At 42.3% G+C, this 24,786-nt stretch overlaps 1 protein-coding gene and 1 long non-coding RNA gene across 15 annotated transcripts in view; one reads left to right on the top strand and one right to left on the bottom strand.

Moving 5' to 3' along the window:
- Positions 1 to 24,786, bottom strand: part of SBF2 (SET binding factor 2) — a 510,140-nt gene that overhangs the window by 93,306 nt on the left and 392,048 nt on the right. For all 13 annotated transcript variants that reach the window (XM_053274763.1, XM_053274792.1, XM_053274810.1 and 10 more), the window contains 8 exons: positions 20,038 to 20,300; positions 19,764 to 19,936; positions 19,394 to 19,467; positions 18,243 to 18,438; positions 15,007 to 15,134; positions 13,190 to 13,365; positions 12,433 to 12,578; positions 12,105 to 12,303 (listed from right to left, as the gene is read on the bottom strand). In XM_053274763.1, the coding sequence (XP_053130738.1) occupies positions 12,105 to 12,303; positions 12,433 to 12,578; positions 13,190 to 13,365; positions 15,007 to 15,134; positions 18,243 to 18,438; positions 19,394 to 19,467; positions 19,764 to 19,936; positions 20,038 to 20,300 (1,355 nt within the window). The remainder of the gene's footprint in view (positions 1 to 12,104; positions 12,304 to 12,432; positions 12,579 to 13,189; positions 13,366 to 15,006; positions 15,135 to 18,242; positions 18,439 to 19,393; positions 19,468 to 19,763; positions 19,937 to 20,037; positions 20,301 to 24,786) is intronic.
- LOC128335967 (uncharacterized) lies at positions 9,526 to 18,282 on the top strand. 2 transcript variants are annotated; one of them, XR_008311794.1, is made up of 4 exons: positions 9,526 to 10,620; positions 14,860 to 15,022; positions 16,775 to 16,873; positions 17,700 to 18,282. It is a non-coding gene; the product is annotated as an uncharacterized LOC128335967 (long non-coding RNA). The 2 variants fall into 2 exon arrangements; XR_008311793.1 differs by having other exon boundaries at positions 16,775 to 18,282.

Genomic DNA, 24,786 nt, shown 5'->3' with positions numbered 1-24,786 from the left:
GAGGGTACATCCTGAATCCTCAGGATGATTGTATTAATGCTTGCAAAGGTACAGGTGCATATTTAGGTCCTACAATATGGCGAGGTCTAAAAGCTTGTATAATCTGAGTTAAGGATGGGATACATTGTAAGCAACAACATATTATTACAAGTAAAAAGCAAGTACATATTATAGCTAGGATTATTTTCTTTGCCCACAAACCCCAATCAGGTAACCAAGAAGTTAAAAATGCCCATAAGTCCATAAATTATTCTTTTCCTATGTTATGCCATACTTGGGAGTTGATTTTTTAGATTTTGAACATGATCAGCAACGGATCCACTTTAATTAACATAGAAACAACATGTTTCACCCAGAATTGCACAAGCTCCTCCCTCTTGGGCTGTATGTCTAATACTCGACAGTTCTGGAGAACTACTTCTCCAAGTGAATTGAGTTCAGTACCTATAATCTGTTAAGGCAAGTAGGGTCTGATTAAATGAAAGTTCCATTTGTCTAGGGATATTGATAATGGCTCTTTCTAATTCATAAGCTCCTAGTCTGGGAAATAGGGTTCTCAACCACTGGTGGCATTTTGTATTTCGTGTGGCCAAAGGGTTCCAAGATTGAGTGCCTGTGATGCATTAAGTGCAGGTCTTACAGAAATGGTGGGTAACAAGTAAGCTGGTGCACATCTACCTGTCCACCCTGGGGGTAATGCTCGGTAGGCTTTATTTCCACAGACCCAATAGAGTCCTGTGGGTAGGGCTACAGTCAAATTATTCCCAGACCAGGGCAGATTCATTTTATAGTTGATTGACACTTTCCTACTATCCCAATAATTCCTAGTTCAATAACTGATGGCTAGCACACAAAGGTTCATTTGAAAGCACTTCAGGATATAGAAAGAAACAGCATGTACGTTTCATACTGGCCCTTGACTGATTGTTTACAGAGACCTGGTTTTTATGAGTAAGAATGTTTAGATGCTCTGAATTAACACACTAAACTACTGCCAATATTTCGGTTCTGACAAGCAACCATCCCTGGTTTGCATCAAAATCTATTTAAACAGCTCTTGAAATGATAGTATGCAAACTGCTGGTTATATAACAGCAAGTTAAGAAAAGCAGCTGCCTCTTTTTTTTTTAAAGGAAAAGATTACATGGAATTTTAATGGTTTATTTTTCTAAAGTGAATTCAAGTGTTCACTGTCATATACAGAAATATTAAAATATTGATCTAAAAAATATAATCTCTGGTTTTTAGAAATGTACACTATGATCTTGCACATGACATATGGGGTAAAACTAAGGCAAGTTAAGTTCTAATGGAAATTTCTGAACAATACATTCCAAGGGTTGGCTGCAAAATTCATTTTCCTCAAAGGTATTAACAGTCACTGGTGTAGCTGCGTTGAAGCTTACCTTCTGCCCTGCTATGTAAATGTTCTGCCTAAGACACCACTTATACACTATAACATAAATCAGCTTGGCAGCTAAGGGGAATTTATAGCATTGAGTTGTAAGCAATTGACCTGAATGAAGCCAAGGTGTGGATAGCAGGAAGAGGAGTTGCTGAGGAAATGGGACTGGGGTAAAGCCAATGAGGCATAGGTTGATGAAGATCTGAATGGGATCAACCCACTCCAAGACATGGGGAGAGCTGCTGTAATGTTATAGAAAGTCCTGGAAAGGAGCATTGGTCCCTTACTGTGAAGGCTTCTTTTTGTGGCTGGATTTGAGGCCATCTCACATGGGTTATCCTTCCCACATGCTCCAGAGGGCAGGACAAATGAATTAAGGAAAACCTGTAAGAGGTTGGGAAGGATAGCCCCTCCCATTTGGGTCTATGACAACGCACCATGGCCAACTCGCTGCCGGTCAATTGGACACGGCCAACTCGCCACAGGGACAACTCGCCGCAGGGAACAACACAACTCCCCCCCACCCCACAAGCCTGTCCTGTAACTTTGGCTTTTGATCCGGAGGGAACAATTGGGAGAGAGGCGAGAGGAAGCTAAATTTCCACCTACCACTCAGCAAAGCATGTCTTTCACATTCTGCAGTGGAAGGAAGAATCTCTCTGCATTCCTACCTGTGGGGTTGTGCCTCATGAGAAGTGAAATGTCAGGTGTGAAGCCTGCACCAGAGCTTTAGAGCAGGTGAGCTGCCATTTTCCTCCTCATATTGCTCCTTTGTGGGTCTCCCCAAAGCAGCAGCAGACCTTGCTGCTGAGTTCTCTTATTAAAGCAGACTACCTCACGTGTATCCCAGGGATATTAACAGAACACTTGGGGGATCTGGTGTGTAGTTGAAATTTGAATTGTTTAGCAAAACTCTTAGGAGAAGATTTCCTGGCCAAGGTGTGTGTGCATGTTGTATTATTGTTTTTTAATTCTCTGCAGGAAAGTACAACTCACTGCACCCGATGGCCCAGAATAAAACTGCTTACATGGCAGAGAAGATATCAAGATGCCACACCAACCATTCACTCTGCAGGATTGTGCAGACTGTTAGCCTTTAAACTATTAATTTATTTTTGCATGAACAAGAGACCGGGCTGTAGTCTGGGCTGCATTATAAATTAATATAAAAATTCAAAGCTCGGGCTGTGGGCTGGAAGGAGGCAAGGTTTACTTAAAAGCAACCATGATTCTCAATGGTGTTTGTGTTATGATTGAGAGAAGTGACAGCTGTACCATTGGCATGCTTGGCAAATGATAGCATTGGCAAATGATAGCAAATGATAGCATTGTAAGACCCCACAAACTTGGCAAATGATAGCATTGTAAGACCCCACAACTCACTCCCCACAGCAGCAGCTGTTTTGCTCTGCGGCTCACTGGGATAGGGCGGATGGGTGAGGTGGGCTAGGAGAGCAGCGATGTGGGCTCTACCCATTTTGAGTCAAACGGCCCTTCTCTGGAGGCAACTTGCCAGCCTCACTGAGAAAGCTGCAACTCTCCTGCAAAACGGAGCTTCTCCTGACAAAACCAAGGGGCAGGTGGGCAGAAGGAGGGCTGGGAGGCTCTCTGTCCAAAGCAGAAGGGGCGTCCATAGAGCCCTCCCTGAAGCTTCCGCTCGGTGGACAACACATCTCCCTCCCTGCCCGCCCCCTCTTCATGACTGTCCTGTCACTTTGGCTTTTGATCCGGCGCAGGCAGTGCCGCCGCTGCAGGCTTCCTGCCCACCGCTTGTTCGTTTGCAAGAAACTCCATTCTATGTAAGAAAACTCCATTGTGTGGTTTTGCAAGCTTTCTTGTGTGGGGGGGGAGGGCTGACTTCCTCTCGCCTCCCTCCTGCTTGTTCCCTCCGGATCAAAAGTCAAAGTGACAGGACTGGCTTGTGGGGGAGTGGGGGGAGAGTTGCGTGTTTCCTGAGGCGAGTTGTCCCTGCGGCAAGTTGGCTGCATCCAACTGACCGGCAGCGAGTTGGCCGTGGCGAGTTGTCCCATTCCCCTCCCATTTTGGTTTAGCCATTTTGGTTTGTGAGGGAGGGAAGACGGATGCCACCTTAGGAAGGAAAGGTGGATCAGGAATCAACCTGATAGAGTCCATAGAAAAAACACGGAAATTAGGGGTTGCAGAAAATGTGCTCAACTTGGAGATTCTACGACCCGATGTAATGCTGATGAGCAACACAAGTTTAAATGAGAGGATACAGAGTGGGATAGAGCATAGAGGTTTGAATTGTTGTGCATGAAGTACTCTAAGGATCTTGTGAAGATCCCAGGATGGGAATCTGAGTATGGTAGAAGATGAGGATAGAGCTGCGCCTCTCAGGAATCATTTGAGGTGAAGATGTGAATTGTAAAAGCCTCTTTTTGGATAGGGAGAGCAGGTTGGCCAGCGCAGCCACATGCCGTTGGATTGTGTTTGCCATGAAAGGGCAAGGGCAACCAGTCCCTTCCCTCAAAGGTACTGGTTGTTGTTCTTATTGTGTTTGCTGGAGCCACAGCATATGTATGGACTTGTAAAAAAGATGGAAGAAGTAATCAGATAGAAAATGTTTATGTGACTGCAACAAGGGTTCAGCTGCCTGGTCATCAGACCATTCCCCCAATTCCTTCGAATCTACGTCCAGATCATGGTTGTCTGGGATGTCCACAGGGGCATCCACAGAACTAGTAGAAGAAGCCTACTTTGGATCCTTCAGAGCTGAGTAACTAAAGGCCTGTCTCCAAGCTTCTGTGGCTGGGAAGGTAATTGAGAGGGTGGTGGCCTCCCAGCTCCAGGCAGTCTTGGAAGAAACTGGTTATCTAGACCCATTTCAAACTGGCTTCTGGACTGGCTATGGGGTGGAGACTGCCTTGGTCGGCCTGATGGATGATCTCCAACTGGGAATGGACAGAGGAAGTGTGACTCTGTTGGTCCTTTTGGACCGCTTGGCGGCTTTCGATACTATCGACCATAGTATCCTTCTGAAGCATATGAGGGGGTTGGGAGTGAGAGGTACTGCTCTGCAGTGGTTCCGTTCCTACCTCTCGGGCAGGTTCCAGATGGTGTCCCTTGGAGACTGTTGTTCTTCAAAATCTCAACTTTTGTATGGTGTCCCTCAGGGCTCCGTATCGTCTCCGATGTTTGTTTGTTTATTTATTAGATTTATATACTGCCCTTCCAAAATGGCTCAGGGTGGTTCACAACATGATAAAAACAATTAAAAACAAATTAACAATTAAAATCAAACTATGTTGTTTAACATCTACATGAAACCGCTGGGAGAGATCATCAGTAGATTTGCTGCAGGGTGCTATCAGAATGCTGAAGATACCCAGATCTATTTCTCCATGTCAGCATCATCGGGAGAGGGCATAACCTCCCTAAATGCCTACCTGGAGTTGGTAATGGGCTGGATGAGGGATAACAAACTGAGACTGAATCCAGATAAGACGGAGGTACTCATTGTGCAGGGTTGAAACTCGAGAGACGATCTTGATCTGCCTGTTCTGGATGGGGTCACACTTCCCCAAAAGGAACAGGTACGCAGTCTGGGGGTGCTTCTGGATCCGAGTCTCTCCCTGGTGTCCCAGGTTGAGGTGGTGGTCAGAGGTGCCTTCTATCAGCTTAGGCTGATATGCCAGCTGCGCCCGTTTCTTGAGATAGACGACCTCAAAACAGTGGTACATCTGCTGGTAACCTCCACACTGGATTACTGTAATGCACTCTATGTGGGGCTGCCTTTGTATGTAGTCCGGAAACTACAGTTGGTCCAGAATGCGGCAGCCAGGCTGGTCTCTGGGTCATCTAGGAGAGACCATATTACTCCTGTATTGAAGGAGCTACACTGGCTGCCGCTTTGTTTCCAGGTAAAATACAAGGTGCTGGTCATAACCTATAAAGCCCTAAACAGCTTGGGCCCTGGGTATTTAAGAGAATGTCTTCTTTGTCATGAACCCCACCGCCCATTGAGATCATCAGGAGAGGTCCACCTGCATTTGCCACCGGCTTGTCTGGTGGCTACTCAGGGACGGGCCTTCTCCGTTGCTGCCCCAAGGCTTTGGAATGCGCTCCCTAGTGAAATAAGACTGTCAGGCCACTAGCCTCCCCTCGACAAGTGGGCAAAAATCAAATTATTTATTATCTTGTTTACACAGTCAGACAGGTGTTATTGACTGGTTTGTTTTCTCCAGACATTGAGTCCTTCCCAAGGACCTGGGATGGCTGGATTTTATTGTCAATTGTTATAGATATCACCGCAGAATATAGGCTGTTCCCAGTAAAGCTGCTTTTTGTAATTGGCTGATGGTGATTTCTGTGACCCCTATGGTGTTGAGGTGCTCTTCAAGGTCTTTTGGAACTGCACCCAGGGCGCCAGTTACCACTGGGATTATTTTGGTCTTTTTCTGCCACAGCCTTTCAATTTCAATTTGTAGATCTTTGTATTTGGTGATTTTTTCTATTTCTTTTTCTTCTATTCTGCTATCCCCTGGTATTGCTATGCCGATTATTTTTACTTGTTTTTCTTTCTTCTCGACTACAGTTATATCTGGTGTATTGTGTGGTAGATGTTTGTCTGTTTGTAGTCGGAAGTCCCATAATATTTTTACATCTTCATTTTCTTCAACTTTTTCGATTTTATGGTCCCACCAATTTTTTGGCTACAGGTAGCTTGTATTTTTTGCAGATGTTATTATTATTATTATTATTATTATTATTATTATTATTATTATTAATGCCGGATTCTGGGGCTCTTGGGGGGGCAGGAGAATCGGGACTTGAGGGCCCCGGTCTCACCAGTTTGGTGCAGCAGGCTTCATTGGGACAGGCATGCCATCATCCCTAGTAGGAGTTGGGAGTACTGGCTGAGCAGGTGCTGGTTGATTCCCATCGCCGTTGTTAGGCATCTGATCTCTCGTGCCAGAAGGATGAGGCAGAACCAGTGTCTCAGAGTTCCTTCTGAGGTATGTGCTCACATATTTTCTGTTGTCCGCACAGTCAATATTAGATCTCACTCAGGTTGAATCAGGAAGGACTCACACTGAATGAAGGAGTGCACACACTGCCTTGAAACTGCTGCCCAGAACAAAACTCATTCAGCACGCAGATGAAAAAAATTAGAGAGAACACTAGTCTCAATAGCACCTGGGAGCTGAGGAGGTGGATCTCTCCCTCCAGCTGGGCCTGAGTCACCCACTCCTGCATCAAGTGGCCCACCATCCAGAGGGCCTACGGGAGGCTCTGCGTTGCCAGGCCGTTTCAGGGCCTTTTTGGGGGGTGCGAGGTGTGTTCACTTGGTTGGTGCTGATGGAGACCTTTTTGAGTTTTGTGGAGCTTCCATGGAGCTCTTGAGCGGTGCAGGCACAATCTCCAGACCTAGGCTAACCTCCTACAGTTGTGGGGTTTGGGGGCGATTGTGCTTTCTGGTGCGCTTGCTCTCTCTCAGCAGGGAACCTGAAGGCCCTTCCCCAGTGTCAGTACCTCTCCCCGCCACAAACAGCTCCAGCGAGGACCTAGAGGTCCATGGCAGGCTGAGCGTGGTAGTGTGCACCAGCACTCAGTGGTGGTGGGGCCTACCGGTAGCCTGAAAGGCGGAGGTATTCTTCCTTTTTGGTAAAAAAAACATGTCGAATGTTGCTTCATGAGCGCTTCATCGAAGAGCGGGGGAGGAGAGGGAGGAAAGAGGAAAAGAAAGCTAACTAAAGCTGCTTTTAATAACAAGAGTGACAGAAGGCAATTAAAACAGGATAATAGAGGAAGAAGACTCAAAGTATGGTTAAAAGGTACACAAAAAGACAAGAAGGAACAAAGCAATGGAGCTAAAGATTGGCAATAGGCAAGGGAGACCTTCTCTGGAACCGGTGCAGGACAAACTGAACTAGGAGGAGCTATCCTTCCAGGCCTCTCAAAGTTTTTCCTTAATTGATTTGTCCTGCCCTCTGGAGCATGTGGGAAGAATAACCTACATGAGATGTCCTCATCCAGTAGCAGAGAAGAAAAACCTTACTTAAGACTTAGGGACAGAAGGATCTGTGTGCTCTTAATGGGAATTAGTATGGAGAGGTGATGATGATTAGAATTTCAGTGTGCTTGCTGCTTCCTCAGGATTGTGTGTGCCACTTCTGCTGGCAATATTTGGGTGAAACAGGAGAATTCCTTAGTCCATGGACATTTGGTGCTGTAGTTCTTGCGTATACCAAGCGGCCAGTTTTGAAGCGGATTGGAGAGGATGCTAAGGAGCGATCGTGTCCACTACCCTGGTGAGATAGTTGTTCCAATTCTACACTAGGGTGTCAACAGGGTCACCGGCAGAGCCGCCAATTTAGAGTTGGCTCTAAATCTAAGTCCTCCAAGACTTCTCGGAATCCTATTGGATCCAATAACTTTATTGTGTGGACCATCCTAATGGGCTTCTCACCCCTGAAGAGGTGGGGCGTGATCATGAGTCCAACCTTACCCAGATGGTGGTCCATCCATGACAATGGGGAAATCACAGTAGTCCCCATCCATGGAACACCACCTTGTTCAGAGTGAAAGACCAAATCAAGAGTGTGACCAGCCACATACATTGGTCCTGAGACCCACTTGGGATAGGCCCATAGTTGTCATGGCCACTATGAACTCCTGAGCCGCCCTGGACAGATTGGTCCCAAAGTAAACATTGAAGTCCCCCACCACCAGAAAGCCTGGGAGACTCCAATGCCAAGCCCGAGACCAAGTCTGTCAGCTCAGTTAGGGACTCTGTTGGGCAGCAGGGTGATAGATACACCAAGAGAAGTCCCAGTCTATCCCTGGTCCCCAAATTTAAGTACACACATTCAATATGTTCAGACACTTCGACAGGGATCCTGGCAAGGGAGATGTTCTTATATACCACATCCATTCCATCTCCCCGCCCACATCCTTGCCCATTGAGATCATCAGGAGAGGTCCACCTGCATTTGCCACCGGCTTGTCTGGTGGCTACTCAGGGACGGGCCTTCTCCGTTGCTGCCCCAAGGCTTTGGAATGCGCTCCCTAGTGAAATAAGACTGTCAGGCCACTAGCCTCCCCTCGACAAGTGGGCAAAAATCAAATTATTTATTATCTTGTTTACACAGTCAGACAGGTGTTATTGACTGGTTTGTTTTCTCCAGACATTGAGTCCTTCCCAAGGACCTGGGATGGCTGGATTTTATTGTCAATTGTTATAGATATCACCGCAGAATATAGGCTGTTCCCAGTAAAGCTGCTTTTTGTAATTGGCTGATGGTGATTTCTGTGACCCCTATGGTGTTGAGGTGCTCTTCAAGGTCTTTTGGAACTGCACCCAGGGCGCCAGTTACCACTGGGATTATTTTGGTCTTTTTCTGCCACAGCCTTTCAATTTCAATTTGTAGATCTTTGTATTTGGTGATTTTTTCTATTTCTTTTTCTTCTATTCTGCTATCCCCTGGTATTGCTATGCCGATTATTTTTACTTGTTTTTCTTTCTTCTCGACTACAGTTATATCTGGTGTATTGTGTGGTAGATGTTTGTCTGTTTGTAGTCGGAAGTCCCATAATATTTTTACATCTTCATTTTCTTCAACTTTTTCGATTTTATGGTCCCACCAATTTTTTGGCTACAGGTAGCTTGTATTTTTTGCAGATGTTATTATTATTATTATTATTATTATTATTATTATTATTATTATTAATGCCGGATTCTGGGGCTCTTGGGGGGGCAGGAGAATCGGGACTTGAGGGCCCCGGTCTCACCAGTTTGGTGCAGCAGGCTTCATTGGGACAGGCATGCCATCATCCCTAGTAGGAGTTGGGAGTACTGGCTGAGCAGGTGCTGGTTGATTCCCATCGCCGTTGTTAGGCATCTGATCTCTCGTGCCAGAAGGATGAGGCAGAACCAGTGTCTCAGAGTTCCTTCTGAGGTATGTGCTCACATATTTTCTGTTGTCCGCACAGTCAATATTAGATCTCACTCAGGTTGAATCAGGAAGGACTCACACTGAATGAAGGAGTGCACACACTGCCTTGAAACTGCTGCCCAGAACAAAACTCATTCAGCACGCAGATGAAAAAAATTAGAGAGAACACTAGTCTCAATAGCACCTGGGAGCTGAGGAGGTGGATCTCTCCCTCCAGCTGGGCCTGAGTCACCCACTCCTGCATCAAGTGGCCCACCATCCAGAGGGCCTACGGGAGGCTCTGCGTTGCCAGGCCGTTTCAGGGCCTTTTTGGGGGGTGCGAGGTGTGTTCACTTGGTTGGTGCTGATGGAGACCTTTTTGAGTTTTGTGGAGCTTCCATGGAGCTCTTGAGCGGTGCAGGCACAATCTCCAGACCTAGGCTAACCTCCTACAGTTGTGGGGTTTGGGGGCGATTGTGCTTTCTGGTGCGCTTGCTCTCTCTCAGCAGGGAACCTGAAGGCCCTTCCCCAGTGTCAGTACCTCTCCCCGCCACAAACAGCTCCAGCGAGGACCTAGAGGTCCATGGCAGGCTGAGCGTGGTAGTGTGCACCAGCACTCAGTGGTGGTGGGGCCTACCGGTAGCCTGAAAGGCGGAGGTATTCTTCCTTTTTGGTAAAAAAAACATGTCGAATGTTGCTTCATGAGCGCTTCATCGAAGAGCGGGGGAGGAGAGGGAGGAAAGAGGAAAAGAAAGCTAACTAAAGCTGCTTTTAATAACAAGAGTGACAGAAGGCAATTAAAACAGGATAATAGAGGAAGAAGACTCAAAGTATGGTTAAAAGGTACACAAAAAGACAAGAAGGAACAAAGCAATGGAGCTAAAGATTGGCAATAGGCAAGGGAGACCTTCTCTGGAACCGGTGCAGGACAAACTGAACTAGGAGGAGCTATCCTTCCAGGCCTCTCAAAGTTTTTCCTTAATTGATTTGTCCTGCCCTCTGGAGCATGTGGGAAGAATAACCTACATGAGATGTCCTCATCCAGTAGCAGAGAAGAAAAACCTTACTTAAGACTTAGGGACAGAAGGATCTGTGTGCTCTTAATGGGAATTAGTATGGAGAGGTGATGATGATTAGAATTTCAGTGTGCTTGCTGCTTCCTCAGGATTGTGTGTGCCACTTCTGCTGGCAATATTTGGGTGAAACAGGAGAATTCCTTAGTCCATGGACATTTGGTGCTGTAGTTCTTGCGTATACCAAGCGGCCAGTTTTGAAGCGGATTGGAGAGGATGCTAAGGAGCGATCGTGTCCACTACCCTGGTGAGATAGTTGTTCCAATTCTACACTAGGGTGTCAACAGGGTCACCGGCAGAGCCGCCAATTTAGAGTTGGCTCTAAATCTAAGTCCTCCAAGACTTCTCGGAATCCTATTGGATCCAATAACTTTATTGTGTGGACCATCCTAATGGGCTTCTCACCCCTGAAGAGGTGGGGCGTGATCATGAGTCCAACCTTACCCAGATGGTGGTCCATCCATGACAATGGGGAAATCACAGTAGTCCCCATCCATGGAACACCACCTTGTTCAGAGTGAAAGACCAAATCAAGAGTGTGACCAGCCACATACATTGGTCCTGAGACCCACTTGGGATAGGCCCATAGTTGTCATGGCCACTATGAACTCCTGAGCCGCCCTGGACAGATTGGTCCCAAAGTAAACATTGAAGTCCCCCACCACCAGAAAGCCTGGGAGACTCCAATGCCAAGCCCGAGACCAAGTCTGTCAGCTCAGTTAGGGACTCTGTTGGGCAGCAGGGTGATAGATACACCAAGAGAAGTCCCAGTCTATCCCTGGTCCCCAAATTTAAGTACACACATTCAATATGTTCAGACACTTCGACAGGGATCCTGGCAAGGGAGATGTTCTTATATACCACATCCATTCCATCTCCCCGCCCACATCCCCTCACCTGCTCCTCAACAGAGTACCCTGTAGGGAGAAGGCTGGGCCACCAGTCTCCCTCAACTAAGTCTCTGTGATGTATACCAGGTTGCCTCTTCATCCAGAATCAGATCATGGATTATTTCAGGATTATTCTGCATTATAAGGATTATTTCTGCATCATAAGGAGCAAGGTGAGGCTCTGTGGGTGGTTGGCACTGTTCCTCAAGCTCAAAGAGGTGGCAGGAAAGCCAGAAGGGGAAACAGCAATTAAGTTTCCTTTCCCCTACAATGGCCTGCTGACCTGCTAATGTTACTTCTATTCTCTAACACCACTGGAATAGCTGCCCCATAATCAGTAGATATGCCTCCTGTCTCCCCAGCTCCAGATAAACCCAGGCACATTAAAACTAAACTTATCCAGGATTTAAAACAGAAGCCGAATTAAAAATACCCACCCACTTCTTTCACACCCATGAAAAACCGTGGGCCAGGCAGCCTTGCCCTTATTACCCCCTCTGATGTAGCCCCATCAGTGGCGACCCCACCAGTTGTGGGCCCACCGCCACAGACAGCATTCCTATACAAGGCATAGAGCTGCACAGATGGTACCAGGAACTGCTGAGTCACTCACCTCTGGCTCCAGTCCTGCACACAATCCCCACAGATGTTCAGCAGAGGCAGCAGGCCGTAGTCCCACAGGGAAAGCAAGGAGCAGGCAGGTAAGAGCAGAAGGAGCAAACAGCACACATACACAGGCTCTCACCCCAGGCAGCACTGTCATTTATAACATATATTGTGGGTAATGAACAATGTATTATATATATTTGCATGGTTTAATAATTATGACAACTAAGCTTACCTTCTGCAAAGAGAATACATCCTGTTCAAGGCAGTTATTCGGAAGTACTCTGTTTTTGAGCGAGAAGAGCTGTTACTGATGGTTCCCAGTCCCAAACGTTGATAGTCTCTGAAACAAGCCCTCTCCACTAGTTGTTCCATTGTTGATTTCTCTGATGCTTTCAAAGTACCACTTGTGTGCATTTCACTGTCATCTGAAACTAAAGTTGCAATATTTTGCTAGCTTAGTACTAAGTAAATCTGCAAGTGAAGAAGCACACCGTTAAGTGTAGTGTATTAGCTATGTCCAGATAGTAAGTAACAGAAGTAAAAAGACAATGTCTTCATACCTGAGATATCATCGTCCTCATTCCATCCAGGACGGTTAACCTTTTCCTCCACAATTGTCCCAGTCTTCTTCTTCATTAAGTACTGTCGGCCAATTGTCATTTTCCCTGCACGTTTAGCTCCTTTTACAATTGTCTTTGAAAGAGTACTACAATTTAGAAAAGAACAAAAGCATTTGTAGCTAGACTGTGGTTGAAAGAGAAACACTGGGCATTATTACCTCAGAACTTCTCCAGTGTAAGACTCAATCTACACATTATACAGAGCATGATGGTAAACTGAGTGGGGTAGAAATCTGGACTGTTCCACTTCAGATGGGTAGGTGGCGAATCATATTTTTGAATCCTTCCCCATGCAAAAAAACATCATGCATGTAATAAACCAACAATGATTATGCCCACAACCTTTACATTTCATTCATAATCTAAGTGCGTGGAATACTTGTATACTTTCAGAATGCATTTCCTTCTTCAACCAATAGAACAGCCAATAAAGCAACAAGTCAAAGTTAAACTGACGATTAGAGAAAATCTTACCTTAGTAATAATAATTAACATCACACTAATTTTCATTTTAAAAATTCAGATACATTGCAGGGTCTCCTTGTTTTAAAAAGTCTGTTTAAGATACTCTCGTAAGAATATCTCCACTGAAGAAGTCTTAAAAAATCTAAATGTTTGCAAATCTATGAAATGGCACCTGTCAAAAAATAGTTATAAAGTAAAAAATGTAAGAGAAAGGGAAAAAAGAATTCCTTACCGAAAGGATGTGTTCTTTTCTTTTTGTTTTGGTAAGATTATCTGAGGTGCAGTTTGACCAGCTGCAAATGCAAAAGTGCTAAAGATGGACTGGGGGTAGCGAAACTTCATTAGCTGTTTCTTAAATATCTCTACAACTTCAGGGCTCACTTCTTCATCAAAAGCTACTTTAATCAGCTATGTATAAAAAGATGGAATGCATTAAAAGAAAACATAAAACAAGGAACTAAATATTAAAAAGGAAATGTAAAATTCAGTTTTTTGCAATATTATAAAAATTTAACACACTGATTTACAAGATAGCTTATTTAAATTTTATTATAAATTATCAAACCTTAATGAAATAATTTCTAACATAGTAACCTATATAGAAACAAAGAGATGCACACAGGAAACACTTCTGCACATGCATGAAGGGGAGAGCCATTTTCAGCAGTCCCCTTTTCCTTCTGCGGCCACTTGTGCCTCTTGCTAATAATATAATATTATTTAACATATTTGTATGCTGCCCAAAACACATATGTCCCTGAGGGTCCTACAGCTCTCAGGGACATATTTTGGAGAGATACAAGGGACTGCAGAGGGAATAAATGATTTCCAAAAATTGCTCCTTCCTTCCTGGGTGCACAAAAGCATTCTCTGCATGTAACTCTTAGTTTGGATGCAGACCATAGCAAATATTTTAAGGCCATTGAAAATTTGGCAATAAGTGCTAGATTATTTTGAATACTATTTTCCTTCTAAATACATGGGGTCATATTTATTCAGACTGTTCTTTAAGTTAGTCTCAAAACGGGTAAAAGAAGAGAGGAATTAAAACATTAAACATTTGATAAAGTAACACAGTTAACTTCCCATGATCCATTTATTTTAAGGTCTGATCTGGTACCCTAATAAGAATAGCTTATTTGCTATCAGGAGGGGAACACATTTTCCTCCAAAACAGCAGTGCTCTTGGGGGCGCGGGGATTTCATGGTAAAATCAGTTTGTCCTCTCTTTCAAAGTACTTGTCAGTAGCGGGAGGGATTGTGCTGGGTATCATGCTATGAAAGGACTCTTTTAAAGCTGAAGTTACCTCTTTAAAAGAAAAAAAACAAAACCCTTTTTTGATTGGCAATGAAGGAGTCACAAAGCAGCCCCCACGTTTTTTCCAGGAGATGAAATACTAGCAAGAAGGGCAAACAGGTTTTAACTCAGCCCTATGTGCACAAGGCAAATCTTGTATTTTGTTTCATGTGCTTTAGAAATCATTTTCTAAATCAAATTACCTTGTTTTTGATGACTACCCTATCAGAAACAATGGCTTGTATCACTGCATGCTATCTCAATATCAAAGTTTAAGCATATTAAGATACATCTATAGCTAACAGAGATGGATATAACCATATATCAGGTAAAGAGCTGGAATGCAGAATTTCATATATGATCGGTTTACAGTAGAGAAAATATATTCTTATTTTTACAACCCAATTAAAGAAATATGTAGGGGGGAAACAAAGATAATATTTGATCAGAGTCTAGCATGAAAAAGTATGCCTGTGGATACATTTCATACTCAATGAATTTTCTTTTAAAAACAACTACTCTGTGATTAGCCTTTAAACAGAGTATCAAATGTATAAAATAGTATATGCTTAGTTGTGACCTTTATCTATAGAATTTCTGTTTAGTCACTCAAGAGATCCTCCACAAAATCAAGGAGAATTGATGAATTTGGGTCATGGTGATGGTGCAAAGATCATGTTCCTAAAGATGTTGCAATGGAAAAGAAGAATCTTCTAAAAATGTCCTATGAAGTTTAAAGAGCTTTATCGTACCTGGAAAACAGCTGAGGTGATTTGCAACCCTTCCTGCATACTCTGTTGAAGCTGGTTCTGGATGGTAATTTTCTTCTCCTTAGTTATTGAGGCAATAGGGAAGCTCCGAATAACTGTCTGTTCTCCCACTATGAATATTAGTCAGAGGAGCACTGCATCATGGGTCAAGTAATGAGATTTGTTCATATTTACAAGCCTTATATGATCACATGTGTGATCAAGTCTTACGAAGATACAAGGCAACGGAACATAATGAAAGCAATTATTCAAAGCCAGAACGTTAATTAAAATATTGAACTCATTTCAGGATGAATATTTTAAGAATCTGATCAAGTCCAAACACAGAACTGCTAACTCCTCAGCTCATCATTTGATATTTCTATTAGAAATATCTCAGAAAAATTTAGAAAATGATATATGAATATAGAAAACGTTACGAGTTAACATCATTATCAAATGTCATTATCAAATTTGATTATCAAATCAAATACATTTAAGTATATCAGTGAGATGACAGTACAGATGACCCTTGTTATTTGCCGGGGTTCCATTCTTGCCTAGAGGTGCAAATACAGAAACCACGAATAATGAAACCTTACCCTTATGGGAATCCAGGGGTTCCTTAAGCTAAAAAGGGGCAAAAAAGCAGAAATAAAGGGAATAAAGCACAGTACCTTGCTCTTCAGGCCTTCACTTCTCCAGCAAGGCCCCCCCAAACCAACAAATCCTCCACTTTTTTGTAAATTCTCAGATTTTTTTTCTTTTGGGGAAAAAAAGGAGTCACAAAATGGCTCTGTGCTGCAAAATGGCTGCCGGAAATGTCGTCAGAATTCATTTCCGGACACCCAGGAGCCACATATAGGCAAATTTTGCCTAATTTTAAAAACCGCAAATAAAGGAACTGGGTCTCTAAGACCAAACCGCGGATATGTGAAACTGCAATCCGCAAAACTGGGGATAACGAGGGCCACCTGTGTGCCTGTTTTCTAGGAAGTAAGTTCTTCTGAGTTAAATGGCGCTTACTCCCAGGTAAGTATGAATAGGACAGTAGCCTTAGCTTAATTCAGCAATTTGAGCAACTTGGCTATCATCATGAGAAAGATGAATTTAGAAAAGTAGTCTAAATTATAAAGGCACTTAGTAACATGATTTTACTTATTACTAATCTATCATTCAAAAATATTAAAAGGCCTTTCTCCATGACCAGATTTTAACACACAATTGCATGTATATTTTCTTGAAAATATACAGTATTTAGTAATGGAGACGTAGTATTTTCTATGCACAACAAATGCTATGCATTAGGGATGTGCACAAAATGGATTTTGCATTTTGTTTCAAGCTTGAAACAAAATGCAGATGGCAGGCTGTTTTGATGGAACAAAGCTTGAAATGTTTCGCGTGTTCTGGTCAAGTCAAAACGTTTCAACATCGAAACGTTTAGCCCATTCCTACTATACCTCACACTTGGGAAAATTGGATAGTTTCTCCCAACATCCATCCTTCATTTTGTTTCTGCTCAGTGGAGTGCAGATACACAAGTGTCACCTGATATAATTAGTGATGAGTTATATAAAATACCAGCATGCTTACAAAATTTTGATAAACTATGTTGTTAATGTGTTTTTAATTTTTCTTCTGTAGCTATGCATTTCCACTCGCAGGTGAAAATGTACAGCCCGAGTGCTCATACAGTCTTATAAGAGAATCGAGGCCACCCAGACTATGTTTACTATTTCTAAACATTTACTTTTCTCTCTTTCTTCAGTGAACTCAGTGCTCTGCTACTGCAAAGCCAACTCTCGTCTAACCTTTTAAAAAAAGTTGTGTGAATTGCAGGCTAGCCACCAAGAGCCATTACCAGAGGGTAGGTATAGCTGCAGTACATCAGATCAAGGTTTGTAGTAGTTTTGCACTAAAAGACGACTCTGGTCTGAACACTTTTATTTTAATTGTGTGGAACATCAACCATCTTTATATGACCTTAACAGTTTTCCTTTCTTGAAGCGAAACAAAATAATGAAGACCATATGCATTTCTATTTAAATTCCAAACATTTTATGTTGGCGTGTTTAGTGCATAACAATTTTGCAAGGCCAGCCTAATGTCAGATTTTTTATTTCTTGTTGACAGAGAAGTTGCTGGGCCTCATCCTAGCACTTATTTACAGCAATAATAAGTCTTACAATGAAACCACAACTATGTCAATAAAGACCAAGTCTGTTATTTTTAATGTAAAGTATTATTACCTTGTCCCAATATATATTTGTGCACTGAAGATATGACAAAATATTTGAGGCAACACTTTCATTACCATATCTGTTTCTAAAGTCTATAGAAGTAACTGGAGTGCATTCATTTGTTTTAATGAAATCCACTGAGATTTCAAAGTAGAATTCTGATCCTCGAAGCACTATGGTTACAATAGCAGTACTAGATCAAGGAATGGTTGTTATTTTTTTCATATGTCCAAGATTTAAATTTTTACATTCTCAACATTAATAGTTCCAATATAATTTTGAATTACTATACTTTTATTAATCTCTGCTCTTTTAAAAAAATGTAGGAGTATATAGGTACTGATGGGCAGCATTTTCCATCTCAATATTAATACCAGTTTTCTCAGCCTGTAACAAGGGCCTTATAGTCCATCTTGTGCAAATATAAAGATTAAATTCTCATATTCATTTTAGGTAAGAACACCAGATATTTTTTATCATCGTGCAAGTGATCCTCACCATCCCTGAGTAGCTGCTGACATCAGAAATACAATGTATGAGCCTGAAAATGAAAGATATTAGCCATGGCAGCTTCTATAACCTTGGATATATATTTCATGATCTTTGAGAAACATGTTACTGCTCTCAAGAACCACAATCTCCTGGATCACATATTGCATTTCTTCATATGAGCATGTGCTTTGGGATGGGTGGCAATTCTTGCATGAATATATGTGTGTATACAAACACACATAACCGATTCAAAATAGTTAACAACTTCCTATGATGCTTACAACACGATGAGAACAATGATAATAATTTAGTATTTAACTCAGTATGGGAATTATAGAAAGTTAAGCTGATCAAAGAGTTAAGTTAAAGATCTTGATGTAGAGTCTATTCCTGTATGCTATGTGTTCTGAAAACACCTTAAATGAACCACATGAGCAGATCTTAGCCTTTATTTAATGTGTTCTGGAGTAGAAATCATTTTGACATTAATAACAAAGACCGTACCTAGTTGATCATGAGGTGTGCCTTTAAATATAACTCTGTATGTAGTAAGGAACAAAGCTCCTTCTGCAGGAAGAATGTGAGGTCCTCCAAGCAATCCTCCAGTTGCCTCCTCTCTGCCATCAGGATCCAGGAGCACACGGAGACCTTCACACACAAACTCTTCCCCTGGTAGTAAAGCTGGCCGGAGAATCTTGGGCTGAGCCCAAAGACAAGATTTTTTTAAAAAGAAAATGTGTAACATATAGTTCACTACAGATGTCAAATGCAAATGTCTTGCTTGGAATTACTTCAATAAACATTTGTAGAAGACAGATTCTAGTGAAAGCTGGTGTATTTTGTAGAAAAATGATTTAGCTACGAGTTATCTATTTTTCCTTTTTTACTATAGGCACAGTGTCCCACAGTAAATTTACTCTTTCCACAGAAAAAGAAAGATTTTAAACCAAAATTTGCCTATTGGCCTGATAGGGATGACAAAATACCAGACCAGAGCCTAGCAGAGGGTTATAGCCAACTTAATAGGCAAGCAGCCTCACCTTACGTTTTGGTAGGATTCACAGTCTTTCTTGTATAAGGTAGTATAAGGTATGCCAAGTGGGCAGCCAGTGACCTCTGTATTTATGGACCCTGCTGGGCCTTCCCGGGGTATTCCTGGACCCTTTGGGATCTCTTCACCATTTATAATCAAGGAATGTTTTGGGGAGAAGTTATGTCACAGTGCTTGTTGAAGACTGGACCAAAATAGGATACAGGAAAGAGGGCAAGACAAACTCCCTCTTTTTGGAAAAGAGGCTACATTTTGATTGGTTAAAAATTCTGCCTCTTCAATCCAAGGGGGGGAAGCACTTTTTCCTAGGTGCTGTTTGACTTTGGAAAGGCAGTGGGTGGGTAGAAAATGAGTCTTAAATCAACAGTGGACATACAACAGCAGCTTGTTTATGTTGACTGAACTGAGCTATTTTCTGTAGTTCACATTTCACAAAGCTATAGCCAAGCTGCTTATTTTGTTGATGTTTTCAATTTTTTTTCAAAATTGTTTTTAATTTCCAAATGTCTCCACAACTATATTAGAAAAAAGAAAACAAGAGCTATCAAATTGACCATAAACCAAGTATTTATAAAGCAGTATAAACACAGATCAAAATACTTGCCTTTTGTATTGGTGGCAACCTTCTACTTTCCCGATGGACAGCCTCCAGAGTCTCAATGTGCATTGCTACAATCCCTGGGAGTAAGCAACAACACAAATGAGCACAACACAGGAAGAGGAAAACATACTAAAATAATTCTACCATTCTAAAAATATGCCATTAAACTGCTTCCAGAAAGCTCAGAATAGGGCTCTTACATGACTATGTGGACAGTGACAGACTAAAATTAGGATTACAAACCATTATTGTCAACTGAAAATAACTTTAAAAAGTAAAATAAAATAAACTTCCCAAAAATATCTTCTGTCAGACAGAAAAGAGGAGAAATTATAGCTCAACGAGTTCATAACTTAGGCATGATACTTCGTACCTGGTATCATACAATGAAGGCTTCTGATGTGATCCTGTGTAACTCCACTTTCTGTACAAACCTTGTCTATGAACCTGGTAATGAAGCGTACAACAGCATTGGCAATATCATTGTTTTCAGAATCCTCAAACCCACTTTCGGTATCATAGCTCTCTGCAACACTGCCTGCAATACTAAGAAAGCAATTCCAGTCAGGTAAATCCACAACGAAGCAAGCAGATCTCCACTTTGTACAACAATCAGTTGTTGTTATATGGTTGGCTTAATCACGCACCTATTTGTGACAATGCTGTTGCTGCCACTCTCCCAGTCTCCTGTAGCTGAGGTTCTCAAGAGTTTATTTTTGCTTGTGTCCAGCGGCACCAGTAGGTATACCATGAGATTGGCAAAATGAATTGCCTGGCTGAATACCATGCTTTCTTCACTTTGTACAAGCTGATGTTGAGTCTCTTTACTAAGTGTTGGCCATAGACGCAATTGCTCAGCAGCCAAGTCCATGGCAGTCTTTTCTTGGGCCTGGCCTTCAGAATTCTTCTCCTGGGGGGAAACAGTGGTCAAACAATAATGTATTAACATTCATGGCTTTAAAAACAAAACAAAAACTTTTTCTTTTGTCCACAGTGGAGAAAGGAATAAGCAACACAAACTACAGAAAACATGCTGCAACCTGTACTGAAAAAGCAAGCATATCTTAAACACTGTTTATATGTAAGAACTGGGGTGAAGGTCAGAGAGAGTTCTTCATGAACCACAATGCAGCATGACATGAAGCACTACAGAGAGGGAGGGTGGCCAGCTCAGCTGACTGATACTGGAGTTGCCTCTTGGCTGCAAATAGGGGTATGACTGGAACTGGTATGCCTGGTTCGGTTTTGAGTCTGAACAGGACTCAAACAGAACCAGGCATGTTTGGTTTTGTCCCCACCCGAACAGACCCCCCGGTTTGGCTCAGATTTGAGCCAGTCAGGGGGTTCTAATGAAATTTCTTTTTAAAAAGAAACTCAGCACCTCCGGGGGGTGTTGCTGCAGCCAGGGGTGTGTGTGTCTTGTGGTCCCCCCACCGCCCCCGTCTCAATTCAGCCCATTTGGGACATTTTCAGCTGTCTTCGGCCTGTTATGGGCCTTTTTGTGCTGGCGGTGGCCTTTTTTTTGAGACCACAGCACATGCATACTGGTCATCTGTGTGGTCTGGGACATGACCCAAGCCATGCAGATGGCCACTGTCAGTATAAAAAGGCCCAGAACTTGCCAAAGACTGCCAAAAATGACCCAAACTGGGTCAAACTCAAACCAGAGGGAGGTCGGCGGGGAGGGGGAACTGCTGGAGACCCCCTGTGGAAGCGTTCCCCAGAGGTAGTGAGTTTCTTTAAAAAAAGAATTTCCCCATTAGAACCCCCAGCCTGGCCAGGCAGGTGTTCGGCTCAAGTTCGAGCCAAACTGGGTCTGGTTTGACTTGAGGATGAGCCAGGTGTTAGCCCTCGAACCGACCAGGTTTGATGGTGAACCGGTTTGAACTCAAGCCAGCTTGTACATCCCTAGCAGCAAATGCCTCATCCCTGGTAATGCTATGATTACTAGGAGGAAAAAGAACATTGCAGGAAAGTTCTTCCTCTGGTTTAAGTGTCAGACCCAATCACTGCTTTTACATCCAAGTTGCCGTGCAGCAAAATTGGGTGTTGCATGTAGGTAAAAGTGTCTTGTTCTCAAATGCCCTAAAAAACTTATCCATAGTCCATTCTATCAAAAAACACCCCTTGCCCAAGCAGAGGAATCACCATTGTAAAAAGGGAAAAAATAAACTTTAACAACTGTTCCTGACATATTTTATTTATTGTTCAATTCTTCTATCGCCTTTCATAAGGCATTCCAAGGTGGTTTACAAACTTAAAATACAATAAAACCGTAAAACCAGTTAAACAGTAGAAACCACAAAACACCAAAAAAACAAACAAACAAAAAAAAAAACCAACCCCAAAACCAACCAACCAACCAACCAACAAACAAAAAAACAACACCCCACCATAAAAAAGAAAAAACAAGCAGGAAAGCTGAGAAACCTGGCAGCCCCTAAGGGGTAAAAGTCTGAACAAATAAAAAGGCAATAAAATGATGCATATAGCACCTACCTTATTTTGCACCCACAACTGATAATGAATAATTAATACTATTAACAGAATGTTATAGCCATGTCAAATTCACTTATAGCCCTTCCTATACAGCATTCACTTTGTTTATTCAGATAATTTATCTATCTATACTTTGTGCTGTTTTACAGGCAAATGTATATGGTGCTGTTTCTTTTCATTTCCAAACTCTTGGCTCATGCTGACAGTGAGCATGAATTGGCTGCAGAAATAATATAATAAACCTAACTGCCTGGCACAGATGCTGCTGCCCAACCCCTTGTAAGTGTTTCAGTAGGTGAGCCATGATGTGAATCTATAAATAGTGGATAGGATGAAAAAACAAGCATGTTTTCACATGCCGGATTTCAAATCTAACCACTGTTCTCTGTAAACTAGATGGAAAGCATGTAGGCAAAATGCATTGTAGCTTGAGGAAATTAGGACAAAGTGCCTGGAACTGACATCATGTAACCTCATTTTGTTAAAACGAAGCAACGGGGACTATCCAGAAACTGCCTTCCGGACTTCTGCAAGGAATGGGAAAAGGCTTCAAGGGGCATGTGTACTTGTTACAGTTGTCTCCAAGTCTCAGCCCTGCTGCTGTTCATCTCTGTATTTCCTCATAGTTTGTCCTGCCAGAGACTTTCCTGCTCATTGCCTCCCCATTTCACATAATGGAGAGGTAGCTTCTTGGCAACATGTTTGAAACATAAGAAAACAGAGAGCTTCCTTCTATTATTCTCCCTCTGGAGTTGCCAGGTGTCCCACATTTTCCAGAGTGTGCCATGTTTGGGAGAAGTGATAAACTCTTTTCATTTATCACACAATTAGGCCTTGAGTACAAATGCAGTTCAATCTCCATGCCAGCCTACACCATGGTATCTATATTGTAACATACAGTACATCCACCCTGCATGTTTCCTACAGTGTTTGCATCAACAGTGCAGTTATCTTATCCAAGTAATAATTCTGTCTGCAAAGACAACCAAATATCCACAAAAGCAGAAAATATCACTCCTAAGTCATACAGCTGCCTGCTTTGATCTCTGCGATTTCACAGTTTAAAACTCTAAATAAACCCCAAATGAAAAAAATGTGAATATATTTGAAGGGACAAGAGCCATGCAACAGAGGACCATGGCACACACACAAAATACCAAACCACACCAAACAGGAGTTGGTTTAGGCTGCAACATATGCCTGTTCAATCCTGTATTGGAAAGAAGACTTCAAAGCAAATCAGCAAAGAAAAATATTCTTTTATCTGTAGCTGAACACTATAAAAGCTGCAGGCAAGGGACTTACTTTCATATTGGCTTTCTCTTACATGTGTTATTAAAAAGTGTGTAGGGGAATGGCTAGAAGGTGTGCTTATTTGTATCTGAAGAACAGTCACATGAATATCTTGGATGTATGTTCAGCCAACCAGCTTCTTCTGAGTATGTCTGTCAAATGTGTCAGATACTGTACATGTTCACACAGGTCTGTCACTCACTCTCTTTTCCCACTAGCATCATTCACAATTCTCAAACAGCCTCTGCTTCTTCCTCTATATTCCAGCTAGGCTGCTGCTCTGCCTATATATTTTCAAGAGGCCCTTACAATGGCACCCCACTGACTAATTTCCTGCTGCTATCACAACTTCCTTCCAAGTTCCCAACATGTGACTAAAAAAGAAGAGGTAAATAGTGTAAAGCTTTGGCATGAAGTGCCCACGATCAGAATGCTCAGTGTATAGGAACCCTATGTGCCTTTCAAGGAAATTTAGCTACTCCTAATACAAATCCTTAAGTGGCTCAGCGGGGAAATACTTGACTAACAAGCAGAAGGTTGCCGGTTCGAATCCCCGCTGGTATGTTTCCCAGACTATGGGAAAACACCTATATCAGGCAGCAGAAATATAGGAAGATGCTGAAAGGCATCATCTCATACTGCGAGGGAGGAGGCAATGGTAAAACCCTCCTGTATTCTACCAAATAAATCCACAGGGCTCTGTGGGTGCCAGGAATTGAAATTGACTTAACAGCACACTTTAATAAAAAGTTACAGTATCATGTGACATGATCCCACTAACAAAAGTGGCACCCACAGAGCCCTGAACTAAAGTTGTTGTAGGAATAAATAGGGTATGCCAGCTGAATTAACAGCAGGTCCCTACATAAGGGACTCCAATAGTGATCTTATCATGCTGAGAATTATTTACTACTGATAAGGGGCTGGGGATCAGTATTTTGTTATTACTTTGGAAACCTTGAAACACAAAAGGTGGACAACCTGAATTCTAGTTTTCATTTGCCCTTAATGTTCACAACTTTCATCTTTTGATTATTTGGAATAATGAGAAATTCTTAAGGAAGACTGAAGTTTTGCCTGAGAGATTTGTATGATGTGAAAAAGAAATAACTGAGTGCTGTCAGAAACAATCAGCTTATGTACAAAGGATTTTAGAACAGCATATTCCAATGATATGCTCAGCTATTCTAAAGAAAGTGTTCCTTGGGGAATCATTGTGGATATATGTGTTGATTTATAGATGGAACATTTTATCAATTCTTGTCCACACTATTAACAACTGCACTTTTAAGCTATGCCAACATATTCAAGTTCTGGTCTTGTTTCTTATCTATGGGGGAAATCTGAGGGATTATGAACACAGCTATTGCTAGGCTTTGTAGAACATTTAAAGATGACTGGTTTTCTAAGGAAGGCAGAGCAACTCGATTACAATCTTGACTTAATCTTAGATATCAATAACATTCACATAGCATCATTTGACACTGCTATATGTTTTTTCTTAAATATACTGGAACAACAAAACATATTTAAAACATGAAAACGGACGTTGCATAGGAGCAATCTTGCCAAAAGAGGTTTCAAATATATTTTATGTGAATATT

Source organism: Hemicordylus capensis, chromosome 1, assembly GCF_027244095.1.
Source record: "Hemicordylus capensis ecotype Gifberg chromosome 1, rHemCap1.1.pri, whole genome shotgun sequence".
Taxonomy (NCBI): domain Eukaryota; kingdom Metazoa; phylum Chordata; class Lepidosauria; order Squamata; family Cordylidae; genus Hemicordylus; species Hemicordylus capensis.
This window is presented reverse-complemented; position numbering and strand designations above follow the sequence as displayed.